General features: G+C 30.1%; 1 protein-coding gene across 1 annotated transcript; it reads left to right on the forward strand.

Annotated features, from left to right (window-relative positions):
- The first annotated feature begins 8,505 nt into the window (after positions 1-8,505).
- Positions 8,506-14,267, forward strand: LOC114191575 (putative methyltransferase PMT3). The gene is made up of 8 exons (XM_028080824.2): positions 8,506-8,722; positions 9,663-10,150; positions 10,728-10,892; positions 11,004-11,186; positions 11,397-11,991; positions 12,225-12,337; positions 12,458-12,678; positions 13,542-14,267. Exons 2-8 carry the CDS (start codon positions 9,872-9,874, stop codon positions 13,861-13,863), a joined length of 1,878 nt encoding a protein of 625 aa, XP_027936625.1. The 5' UTR covers positions 8,506-8,722; positions 9,663-9,871; the 3' UTR covers positions 13,864-14,267.

Genomic DNA, 14,267 nt, shown 5'->3' on the forward strand with positions numbered 1-14,267 from the left:
AAATAGATTTTATATATGTAAAAACAAATATAATAAATAAGGTTTTATGATATCCATTTAGTATTTCAAAACCAATTTAACATGACATGAAGTTGATTTGTACGGAGAATTCAAAAGTCAGTCAACACAATAACTTAATTGCTAAGCAGCACAAATATTCTATTATATTTCTAAATATTTATACTTTACTGATAAAAAAATAGCATAAATTAAGTTATAGTAGTATTTAAGTGCTTAGTAAATTAAAACACGACAAACCAAGGGTATTATAAAAAATATGAAAATGTTTCCAGAGGCACAAAATTTGACATAGGGACAATGATAATGTTATACCTGTGCTTTTTCTTTTTTCAAAACTCCACAAATTAACTTGTTTTGTCATGTAAAAATGTTATTTTTATCGATTTGTTTATTTTTAGTTCATAAAATACACATCATGATTATCAGAGAGATATCATTTAATCAATTCAAATAATTAAATAATTAAATCTTTAATGGATCGTACACAATATGATAATTGATTTATTAAATCTTATTAAATGATTTTTTATACTTATAACAATATATTTCATAATAAAATATTATTTTATATAGACTTAATTAGTATTTTAGTTTTGATGTTCCTTCCACTTTGATTATGTTAAAACACACCCGGTTTTACATTCTTATTAATCGGCTGAAGCAATGATTTTTTATTATCTAATTTATTGATAAGTTTTTCAAGAGTAGAGATGGCAAATAAACCTGTGCCCGTGGGTATCACCCGAACCCGTCCCCGTTTTGACTGGGTATGGGTATGGGTATGGATAATACCCGAAATTTTCAACTGAGGATGGGGATGGGATATATATATACCCGCCCAAATACCCGTCCCCGCTTAAATTACTAAACTATTTATAATTTATTAAATAATCTAAAAAATATATATAAATAAATAATATATTTACACATAAAATATAATATAATATAATATAATATAATATAATATAATATAGTATATATACATATAAATAAAATATACTTATATATATATATATATATAATATATATATATATATTTACACATATACATTTAATATAATATAATATAATATAATATAATATATATACATAATAATATAATATAATATATATAATATATACGTATAAAACAAATTAATCATTTAACTAGTGAGATCTTTTATAAACAAATTTATAACATTACAAATTTATAAAAATTTAAAAGAAATATATATATATATATATATATATATATATATATATATAAAAGCATAAAATATCTACGCATATACATATAATATATATACATAATAATATAATATATATTATTATATTTATATTATTATATAATATAATATAATATATACTTAAAATAAATATATATCTATAAAAATATATATATATATAAATATATATATATATATATATATATATATATATATATATATAAACATAAGATATCCACACATATAATATATATACATAGTAATAATAATATATAATATAATATAATATAATATATATAAATAATTATATATATATATAAACATAAGATATCCACACATATAATATATATATATACATAGTAATATAATATATAATATAATATATATATATATATATATATATATATATATATATATAACATATTTCTCATTCTCTTTGTTTTTTGTTATATAACATATTGGCAATTGCTTCAGTTTTAGATCCAAGGTACAAGATGAACATGTTAGAATATTATTTTTATAAATTGTATGGTAATGATTTTGATCTGAAACTTAGTAGGATTCGTCAAATGTGCTATGATTTGGTTTTGGAATATCAATCAAAAAAGAATGAAACTTCTTCTTATAGAGCTACATCATTGGAGTTGGGAAAGGATGTTGATAATGATGCGAATGAATTTTTAGAGTTTATGGCAAAAAAGAAAAAATCTAGAACTACAGTTATGAAAACAGAGTTGGATTATTACTTGGAAGAAGATAATTTGCCGGTTACACAAGAATTTGATATCCTATCATGGTGGGTTAAAGTTTCCAACCCTTCAAGCAATTGCAAGGGATGTTTTAGCTATTCCAATAACAACTGTAGCTTCTGAATCTGCTTTTAGTACTGGTGGTCAGATATTAACTTCTCACCGTAGTCGACTTCATCATATTACTATAGAGGCTTTGATGTGTACAAGAAGTTGGATATGGAACTCAAACCATCTAGGTAAGTTACTCAAATTTATTAATATTTTTTGTTAGTATTTTTTGTGAATTCTCATCTAATATTCTACATTTGGTGTTTGTAGGTGTTAAAAAATTAAAAGGAAAAGATGTTCTCATGAGTGAAAATGAATCTGATGAAGAAGGTACATTATATTCTAGTAATTAAAATTTTCAATTTCAATTATTATATCATATCTAATTTTTCATTTTTTTTCTATGTGTAGGTGGATCGAATGCAAATGAAACCACTGATCATTTGTAAAATTAATAAATATTTTGGTTATTATAAAATTTTAGTAATGTGTAATTTTTTAGCTTTTATATAATTATTTGAATTTTATTTAGTTGTTATTTGATACTTTAATTTGAGATTTATACTATTATAATATTTTTCTTAATATTTGACATCATGAAAATAAAAAAGAGTATGTTATTTTAATATTGAATATTTTGATAGTATCATGATTTCGTTGGTGTGATTTTTAAATTTTTTTTATAAAAAATATTTAATTGATATATGGAACAATAAAAAAATGGGTATGGGTATGGGTATAAGAAAATACCCGTTATCCGGTGGGGATGGGGATGAATTTTTATTATGGGGATGAGGATGGGATCATGATACCCGTACCCGCCCCGCTCCGTTGCCATCCCTATTCAAGAGAAAATCAAAAGAAATACAACATTAATGAAACAAAAGTTGTGAAAGCTTAGAGAAAAGTTGATAGAATAGTAGTGATTTTAAAATAATAACGTTATAATATTTTAATAAAAAGGTTCAAACTGTAAAACAAATTTTTAATAATTTAAGTTAATTATTATAAAACTACTACCTCTTAGTTCTTTCTGTTTCCTCTCTAAGATATGGACTTATGTTTTTTATCCTTTTGAAGGTATCGTAAAATTCATTGTGGCGAAGAAATACATTAGATAAAGTAAAATAATGAACAAATTCAAAATAATTGATAGAATTAGGCTTTAGGGTTTTGTTACGTTAACAATACCAAAACTATTTTAAATAGTTTTCTAAAATATTCATAATATTAATAGGTTTCCATCTATTTTTACCTGTAAAATATAATTTTACACGACTACTTATTTCATCAAATCCAACTTCTCGTGTTGGAATATATATTTATTCTTTTTGTAAAAGATATTCCACAATAAAAAATAAAATGTTAATATATTTATTTTATTATTTGTTAACTTCAAATAAATGACTCGTTAGAAATTTTGGTGAAAATTTTGTCCATTTATTCAAAGCCTGTAATTTGGTACAAAGTATCATTAGTTAACAATATTTAAGTTGATATATTTAATATCGAATACATTTATTCATATTTTTGTTAGTATTAGTAAAACACGGTTACTTAACATTTATGAAATATAATACCTTTTTTAAGCGATTATGAAAAATAACAATCTTCATATTTTTTATGTATGGATTAATAAAACGTGTTATAAAGTTATTATTGTTTTATATTAACAGAAAACAAGAAACAAATATTTTAAATATATTGGTATTGTTGGTAAAATCTAATTACATCATGATCGAAGTTCACATAATGTCAGTAACAATTCCTTTTTTCATTTCAATTTTCATGTGAATTTTAAATCTTCATTTAATTCTATTATGAAATTTCCGATGTGGAATGTGTGACAATATCCTTGTAAAATTCAATTGTTTATTTTTCTCCAAGACGAAAGTATTGTTATCGCTGTAAATCATATAGTCATAAAAACACAATAATATATAGTTATGATTCCATAAATTTTAAAAGTAAACAATTTAATTAGTACAAATAAACACAACAATATATAGTTATAATTCAATATCAATCTAGCATAGTATTTTTCGATATTATCGTGAACATCACTTATTTTTTCTTTTAGACTCCGAAATTAGATATTCATTTCATATATAATCATAGAGTAAATAAATATTGCAAATATTAATGCTATATTAAAGCTGGTTTCCTCTCAATATTTATATACTGTTTGAAGCTTGTGTTCAAGAGATTGTTGTTATATTTTTTCATAAGTTTTTCTCAATCAATAAAATTATGTTTTTCTTTCTTTTCTCACACTTTCGATACTCAATATATGTCCGTGAGTATATAATCTCGTCTAGGTGAATAAAATTTGTGTTCGAAAGAAAATAAAGTTTTTAATTAATAAATAAATAAATAAAATAACTTTTCTTTTAAAAAATTTATAATTAGTAATAAATTTAAAAAAATTAAAATAATATATTTAAAATTTATATATTTAATTATTGTTATTAAATATATAAATAATGATATATAATATAATATTACTGAATTGCAAAAAAGTCATACATATTTTTAGGATTATCTTCTGTGTTTTCAAATCCTCAAACCTAATAATAATTAAATAAAAACTGAAATTTTCAGTTACTTATTTTTAAACGTAAATAATTATATTTTCAACAACAACTTCATCTTCTTTTCCTATATCATTTTTCAAAAATGAATTTGTTATTTATTCTTCATCAATATACTTATTTTTATTTTAAAAAATAGTCTTAAAAAATAATTTATCATATATTTAATAACAAAATTCAGAGACGTAATTACTAAAGAGAAATCTATAATAATTTTGTCAGCAATTAAAAAATAATTATGAAAGAAATATACACTACATTATTTTTTATTTTATATTCATACAAAATGAATATACAAATGCTTGTAAGATAAAAAAAATACTAATTATTAAACTAAAAAAATATTATAAATTCCTTTTTAGTGTTAGAAACAAAAACAAAGTAAGTCAGAGATAAATACAGTACAGTAAACATTCGTTTAAGTCAGCATTTTGATCTAAGAGTTTGATGTGAACTTAATTGAGATGTAGACTTGTGAAAATTTTAAATCATATTACAATATGAAGTAGTAGGAGTCATATATATAATTAGAATATAAAATATTATGAGTTGAAAATTTGTAGAGATCACAAAAATATGAAAAATATATATGAAAAATATAAGAGAAATGTTACAAGAGAAATTTATTTTATTTTATTCATATACTTTCTTTCTCAATACAATATATAAATATATATATATATATATATATTATATTTTATAAAAAAATACCTAATTTAATTTTTACCAATTCGAAATATACACAGCATATAATTTAAAATTTTTAAAAACCTTCAAAATTTTCTGACATATAAGTTTAAAAATTTTCAAAAAAAATGGGGACCATAGCACTCTATTCATGAGAAAATCCGCTATAACCTTGGAATTTTGTATAATCTTATAATATATATATATATATATATTAATATTATCTAGATTTTGAGATATTAATTGTGATACTCTAACGTGTTTATATATATTTATCACGGATACAAACATAATGCTGTATAAAGAAAAAAAAATTCCATGCGATACGTGTAAACTGTAATGGTTAATATTTGTTTGTATATGCAACATTTTAATGATTCATGATTACGATTCTACGTAAATTTAACATACGAATGAAAATGGTACCAAAATCTAAATCTAGAATAACATGTTTTTATTTAATTATATGTGATCTATGTGATAAAAGTATAATTTTACAAATAAAAACTTAAACTAAAACTCATACAAATTTAGCCATCCAGGTGAGGATTTTACCTCTTAATGAAATTTAAATTCTTCAAAACAAGAAATGACTATTGAAAAATATTTTTTTTCCACACACACACACACACACACACACACACATATATATATATATATATATATATATATATATATATATATATATATATATATATATATATAGTAATAATACATTGACACCCCAAACTTACCACTTTCATGACCACCTGACGTGGCAACAACATTTGGATTTTAATTTTTTATTTTTTAACTGAAAAATTAAATTTGCATTCGGAAGTGTCATTTCCCGCACAAGCGCGTGTAGCCACAGCCACTTGCCCACTCCTCACACACCAGCGCAAACATTTTTCGTTTTTGAAAATTTCTCTCCTGCACCGCTCTAGTTTCTCCAAAGTGGCCAACAAACCCTCTGCTCGCCTTCTTCCCGCACACACACAGACCCCTGTGCTGGCCTTCTTCCTGCACACACAGACCCCTGTGCTGGCCTTCTTCCTGCACACACACAGCCCCAAATAACCCTTCCCGCATCACACACACACTTCTGGTCCAGCCGCCGCAAACCCCAAAACCCCTCTCTGCGAGAAACCCTAACCCGAATCCCTCTCGACACTCCCAATTTCATAACCTAACCTATATTTTGCCCCAATTTCAACGCTCACCATTGCTGCTCCCACCACTCAGGGTCACTATATTTGAAGAAGGTCCACCAATATTTGTTGTCAATTATCAACTACACATTTATTAAAAGAAATTAAATATTGTCTGCCTCCAAAGGGGGGAACAAACTGGGGCCCAATAATGAGGTGTCATGATTATTTTATTGAAATATGTCAGAACAAATTTATACAAAAAATATATCCTGGGTTACAACTTACATTTCATTGGGTCGCATGTTAAATTTCAGCAAGGTCCACAAATGTTTTTAGTCACTTATAACATATGCATTCAGTACAAAAAATTACATATTGTCTGTCTTCAAAGGGGGGAACAAAATGGGGTACACCCTTGCCCTGGGATAATTATTTCATTCAAAATTCGTACAAGTAATTTGTCCAAAAACTGTATCCTGGGTTACAACTTACATTTCACTGAGTTTGCATGATAAATTTCAAAAAGGTTCACCAATGTTTTTAGTCACTTATAACATATGCATTGAGTAGAACAAATTAAATATTGTTTGCCTTCAAAGGGGGAACAACGTGGGGTCCACCAATGCCCTGGGATAATTATTTTATTCAAAATTCCTACAAGTAATTTGTCCAAAAAGTCTATCCTGGGTTACAACTTATATTTCACTGAGTCGCATGATAAATTCCAAAAAGGTCCACCAATGTTTTTAGTCACTTATAACATATGCATTGAGTAGAACAAATTAAATATTGTTTGCCTTCAAAGTGGGGAACAATGTGGGGTCCACCAATGCCCTGGGATAATTATTTTATTCAAAATTCCTACAAGTAATTTGTCCAAAAAGTCTATCCTGGGTTACAGCTTATATTTCACTGAGTCGCATGATAATTTCCAAAAAGGTCCACCAATGTTTTTAGTCACTTATAACATATGCATTCAGTACAATAAATTAAAGATTTTCTGCATTCAAAGGGAGGAACAAACTTGAGTCCACCAATGCCCTGAGATTATTATTTTATTCAAAATTCCTACAAGTAATTTGTCCAAAAAGTCTATCCTGGGTTACAACTTACATCTCACTGAGTCGCATGATAAATTTCAAAAAGGTCCACCAATGTTTTTAGTCACTTATAACATATGCATTAAGTACAACAAATTAAAGATTGTCTGCCTTCAAAGGGGGAACAAGATATTTGTCCAAAAACTATTTGCGTGATTACAATTTAAATGTGCTTGGGTAGCATGTTAGATGTCAGTAAGGGTCACCCAACACTTCCGACAATTAAAATTAATACTTCGCTGCAATAGAAAATAATGTGGTGTGTTTTAATGGTGTGCACATCATGGGGTCAATCAATGATTACTAAAATAGTATCTTTCTCCATTAATAAAACACATTCACTCATGAAATGATAAGCAGCGGTGGTGACCGTTGAAATTGGGGCAAAATATAGGTTAGGTTATGAAATTGGGGAATTGGGAGTGTCGAGAGGGATTCGGGTTAGGGTTTCTCGTAGAGAGGGGTTTTGGGGTTTGCGGCGGTTGGACCAGAAGTGTGTGTGGTGCGGGAAGGGTTATTTGGGGTTGTGTGTGTGCTGGAAGAAGGCCAGCACAGGGGTCTGTGTGTGTGGGAAGAAGGCGAGCAGAGGGTTTGCTGGGCCACTTTGGAGAAACTGGAGCGGTGCAGGAGAGAAGTTTTCAAAAACGAAAAATGTTTGCGCTGGTGTGTGAGGAGTGGGCAAGTGACTGTGGCTACACGCGCTTGTGCGGGAAATGACGCTTCTGAATGCCAATTTCATTTTTCAGTTAAAAAATAAAAAATTCAAATTCAAATGCTGCTGCCACATCAGGTGGTCATGAAAGTGGTAAGTTTGGGGTGTCAATATATCATTACTCATATATATATATATATATATATATATATATATATATATATATATATTATACAAAAATCAAACTTTTCTTTTACATTTTACATTTCAATATAATTTTTTATAATTCAAGTGTGGTACTAAGGACAGTGAAACAGAAAAAGAAAGAGAGTACCTTAAAATTTAACTACCTTAACCATGGAACAGTGTGACACATATTTCCCTTTTCCCATTTGCCACTTCCCTAAATAGAAAATCTAAAGCAAACACTCAAATCTGATTACCTCTTTCATTCCATATCATATTCCTTCTCTCTAAATCTGAGTTCTTAACTTTCTCTTATCACACCCCAGACTAAGATTTCATCCATCCCAGTAAGCTTCTTCTTCTTTTCCTTCGCTTTCTCTGTTGATTTTGCCTCAAGTTTTCATTTTTTGCTGGATCTGGATCGTTTTTCCTTCTGGCTTCGTTTGATTTCGCCCTTCCAATGCTCACGGAAATCTTTGCTTGTGTATATATTTAATGTACCCATGATTGCAGTTTTTTTTTTTTTTTTAATTTGTTGTTGTTGTCGTCGTTGTTGTTGTTTTTGTATTGAATGGTGGTTGAGTTATCAACTACTTCTACCCTTTTTGATGTTGATGTTGTTTCCCATTGTGCTAGATCTGGGAGTTCCATTGAATTCTTGGACTGATATTTGATTTAGATCGAATGTTGTTTCATAATCGGGTTTTCATTATTCATGATGCATTCAGTCATCAGAGTCGTGGGATCTTTATGGATCCATCATTTTCATTGGTTATGTATCAATGGATTTGAGGTCATTATCGCTTTCTTTCATCTCATTTCTTTTAATCTTTTATTATTTTTTTGTTAGCGCACACAGTTTGAGGAAAACTAGGAGTGAATGTTATGGAACGGGTTTCACCTTTCTGGTGGAATTAATTAGAATATCTTCACTTACACTCATTTATTGCATGTTAGAACTTCTGTTAGCTAAGACCATAAATCTTTGATTCCTATTGATGTTAATTATCCTTGGCCATTTAGTAGGATTACTTTAGTTGACAGGGTATAATTGGTAACATTTGATCATGTTACCAATTATTGCTATCATCATCTTCTATTTCTTTCTACTTACGTGCTTACATCTCATCAAACTCACATCATACTAGAAAAGCAAAAAAGTTTTAAATTGGTTTTTGTATTTGGACCTGTTCTTGTTTTAATTATTTTAGCTCTATGATTTAAGAAGACAAATTAGTAGTGAAACTGCATTTATTTGCTGACTGCAATCCCCTTCCATTTTTGCAGGTTAATCTTTGAATCAGTTTTCAGTGGGTCAATTTCTGACAAACTTTGTTAGGAAGCTGGTTTGGACTGTTGGGGGTTGCTAGTTTAAGTGTTGTTTTGGGTGGTAAATTTGGTGCCTCATGTCTGGTGAAACAAGATCTGTGCTGTGATCAGTTTCAGTCCATAATTTAGCTGTGAAAAATCTATTTGGATTTGCATTACTGTCATAAATGTCGAGGGGAAGATCTGATGGATCGCAAAAGAAGCGTGTAATTGCTTATGCTTGTGGCGTGGCAATCTTTATCGGATTTCTGTATGTGTACCAAGGATCCATCTTTGGTTCTCAGAATGTTAGTTCATCTGCACTTGAATATGGCAGCAAGTCATTGAAAAGACTCGGGGCATCATATTTGGGTACAGATGATGCTTCTGATAGCAAGCAAGAGGATTCTTCACCAAGGATTGGGCAGGGAGATGCTGAGGATGATATTGTACCGAAGAGTTTCCCTGTAAGTGTTTGTGCAAGCTTATACTCAAGTCAGATTTCAGTCTATTGTTTCATGAACACTCCTTTTTGGTTCTCAGCTTGCACTTTATGACTCTGCTATTATATATCATGAAGAGTTATTTTGGTTCTATATACTAGTTATTTTAATTCGGTTGCTTACGGTTTACATAACAGTATTAATAATTCGTAAGTGAATATGTAACTACACATTTTATCTAGTTACCAATAAACAATGCAGGTCCATTGATATGACAAAACTTGAACAAAAGTAATAGCAAACTCAAGCAACTAAGGTCTTGATTGCATAATTAAAATAAAATTTGTAGTTTCATAATATAATCAAGAGAGCACAGCCTCACAATAGTGGAAGAGGTAAAACTAAGCATGATAATTAAAATTTTCATTATTTTCCTCACCATATTCAGGTTCTATTTCTTGGTCTCTGATGAGATACATTCACCACCTGTATTGTAAAGGTTATCTAAGTCGGTATATTTTTAACCCCCATCTACTTGAAGGTGGTTCATGTAATATCAACAAGATAGTGGAATTCATAACATTTCTTTTTTTTTTTGAAGGTTTGTGATGATAGTCATTCGGAGTTGATTCCCTGCTTAGACAGACACCTTATCTATCAATTGAGATTGAAGCTGGATCTTTCTTTGATGGAACATTACGAGAGACACTGTCCTCCTCCAGAGAGGAGATTCAATTGTTTGATTCCTCCTCCGGCAGGATACAAGGTAAAGAGTACGCTGAGAGTAGACGTGATTTGCAATTTCAACATTTCCTTGTCGATACATTTGTATTGTGTTTGTCAATGCCAAACAATTGTTGTTCCTTTGGTGTTGCAGATCCCTATAAAGTGGCCACAGAGCAGAGATGAGGTATGGAAAGCAAACATACCACACACTCACCTTGCACATGAGAAGTCTGACCAGAACTGGATGATTGTAAAAGGTGAAAAGATAGTGTTTCCTGGAGGAGGGACACATTTTCACCATGGAGCTGACAAGTACATTGCATCAATTGCAAAAGTAAGGCTTACTGGTATATGTATTATTTTCTACAATTGTAGCATCATTGGACTTTATGCATGTTATGCCGTTTGCCTTCATTTGATTAACAGAAATGTGATCTATAAGCTAACGAGCTTTCCAGTACCATGTTCGACAGTGTTTATTGTTTGGTGCATTTTTATTATTAAAATTCACTTTACGGATCTCACTGTGAGTTTGTATTGACAGATGCTCAATTTTTCACAAAATATTCTTAATAATGAAGGAAGACTGCGGACAGTTCTTGATGTTGGATGTGGTGTTGCGAGTTTTGGAGCTTATCTTCTTTCATCGGATATCATTGCAATGTCCTTGGCACCCAATGATGTGCATCAAAATCAAATTCAATTTGCTCTAGAGAGAGGAATTCCTGCATATCTTGGTGTCTTGGGAACCAAGAGACTCCCTTACCCTAGCAGATCTTTTGAACTTGCACATTGTTCTCGGTGCCGGATCGACTGGCTTCAGAGGGATGGAATACTACTCCTTGAGCTAGACCGGTTGCTTAGGCCAGGAGGTTACTTTGCATACTCATCTCCAGAAGCATATGCTCAGGATGAAGAGGATAGAAGGATATGGAGGGAAATGAGTGCCCTTGTGGGACGTATGTGTTGGAGAATTGCTGCAAAACGGGACCAGACTGTCATCTGGCAAAAACCTCTTACAAATGAATGTTATATGGAGAGAGAACCCGGCACTCGGCCTCCTCTTTGCCAGTCTGATGACGACCCAGATGCAGTTTGGGGAGTAAATATGGAAGCTTGCATCACACCTTACTCTGACCGTGGGTACCTTCTTATCTTCAATTTAGGAAATATGATGTTTTTTGCACTTTATTTCTATGCCCTGTATACATATTATAGTTATTTTTTATTTTACTAGAAATATATTGTTGCTTTGTTTCTTTTGGTTTATCTATGATAAATTATGATAACAACTTTTATTGAGGTTTAACCATTTTACTAGAGATGTGGTAGAAGGATTTCACCTGATGAAATTTTTTGTTGATTTTATCAGGTGACAACAAAGCCGGGGGTAGTGGATTAGTTCCATGGCCTATGAGACTGACCACTCCTCCTCCTAGATTAGCTGACTTTGGCTATTCAAATGAAATGTTTGAAAAGGATACGGTAATTGGAATTTGCAACTTATTCTCTGGCTTATTATAATTTAGTAGCATATAAACTTTTGAACTAACAAGATACAATTAGATAAATGTGCTATAGGCTTAATTTTTTCTTGTGGTACAGGAACTATGGCAAGGAAGAGTTGAGAATTACTGGAATCTGGTGGGTCCTAAAATGACACCAAAGATGGTGAGGAATGTGATGGACATGAATGCAAACATGGGTTCATTTGCAGCTGCTCTCAGAAGCAAGGATGTTTGGGTTATGAATGTTGTACCACGTGATGGACCAAACACGCTAAAGCTTATATATGACAGAGGCCTGATAGGATCTATCCATGACTGGTATTACAACTGGTTCTTCTGAAGCATAAATTTATTATTGCATCTTTGATATCTTTCAATGACTCACGCCACCTTTTAAATCTCATTTTAGGATATCTGAGACCCATCTAAACTTATTTGACTTAGCTGATTGGAACAGAACTTTTTTATTTGACTAATTAAGCCACTGATATTTGTTACTTCATTGCTTTAAACTGTTGTGTCCTTGATTCAGTTAAAGATTTTTCTACTCAAAAGTGAGGAATTGAGGTTTAGATTATAAAGGGCACTAGTTACCATTAATTAGAAAATGGTTAAATATGTTTTTAGTCTGTAAACTTTGATGCGAAATTAAAATTTGTCCTTGTTCCAAACTTCGACACAACTACTTTAAATTTTTTGACGTGTCAAATAGTGTTTCAGGCTGGCGTTTGAGTTGTTTATATTATTTGACACAATCCAACTTAAATGTAAGTCTTGAGTTTAACACATAAAAAACAATTTAGCACCGTTGAGTTAAAATGACTGTATTCATTTATTTTTAAAGTTAGGAGACCATAATATATCAAAGTTTGCGACATGGATGAATACCTATTTTGTGTCTAAGTTTAGAGACTTCAAACATATTTAACCATTAGAAAATCAACAATTGAAGTTGTAATTAATTTTATAATTTGTTATATCTATTTTAATATCTTAAAATTTAGTCTTCAAAGTTTGAAAATGCAACTGGATTTTTTTCTCTGAAGTGCACTTCTTTCAATTCTGAGGAACCATATCCTTTTACTAGTAGCTCCTCCTTGTAGTGTTCAAAAACAAAATCTGAGTATGGATGCGATTTACAAAAAGTGATATACTGAAGAGTGAAGAATATGTTGTAACAGGTGTGAAGCATATTCAACATACCCCAGGACATATGATTTACTCCATGCATGGAATGTGTTTTCTGACATTGATAAGAAAGGGTGCAGTCCAGTGGATCTACTGATAGAGATGGATCGTCTATTGAGGCCTACTGGTTTCATCTTCATAAGGGACAAGCAAGTTGTGATTGATTTTGTGAAGAAGTACCTAACAGCATTGCACTGGGAAGAAGTTGCAACTGCAGATGCAGGTTCTGACTCTGACCAAGATGCCAATGAAGTGATTTTGATTGTCCAGAAGAAATTATGGCTCACCAGTGAAAGCTTTAGGAATACAGAATAGGACAAGACAACCACAAGAACCATATATGGCTTTTCCATTTCCACTTTCTTATAAATTATTCTCTGCTGCTACAAGGGATCCAAAGCATGCATGCCCTCAGTGTTGGAAGCAGTGAACAACAACTGCATTTTGTAGCATTATTACATAATATTTATCAATTTCCTTGTTTAACTCATTTTTGTGATAATGATGCAAGTTATTATTAAGCCAAAGGCACTGTTATGCTTCTATAGGCTATTCATTATTTTGCCCTTCATTAGGGTATAATGTAAGCTACTTAATAATCAACACATAGTAAACTTTGTCTTGGTGATTGAAGATTAGGACTTGTCACACTAATGTGTAATATTTATGCAGCACTTTTTCTGCTTGGAATGAAATATTATATAGGTTTCTTGCTTTCA

Source organism: Vigna unguiculata, chromosome 7 (genome assembly GCF_037176805.1).
Source record: "Vigna unguiculata cultivar grain cowpea cultivar isolate G323 ecotype 2 chromosome 7, ASM3717680v1, whole genome shotgun sequence".
Classification (NCBI taxonomy): Eukaryota; Viridiplantae; Streptophyta; class Magnoliopsida; order Fabales; family Fabaceae; genus Vigna; species Vigna unguiculata.

What these genes read in the sequence shown, in the direction of transcription:
- LOC114191575 (XM_028080824.2), top strand. Translation starts at nt 9,872, where the DNA reads ATGTCGAGGGGAAGATCTGATGGATCGCAAAAGAAGCGTGTAATTGCT. An exon ending in CATCACACCTTACTCTGACC is followed by an intron (nt 11,992 to 12,224) that starts GTGGGTACCTTC and finishes TGATTTTATCAG; the next exon opens with GTGACAACAAAGCCGGGGGT. An exon ending in ATAGGATCTATCCATGACTG is followed by an intron (nt 12,679 to 13,541) that starts GTATTACAACTG and finishes ATGTTGTAACAG; the next exon opens with GTGTGAAGCATATTCAACAT.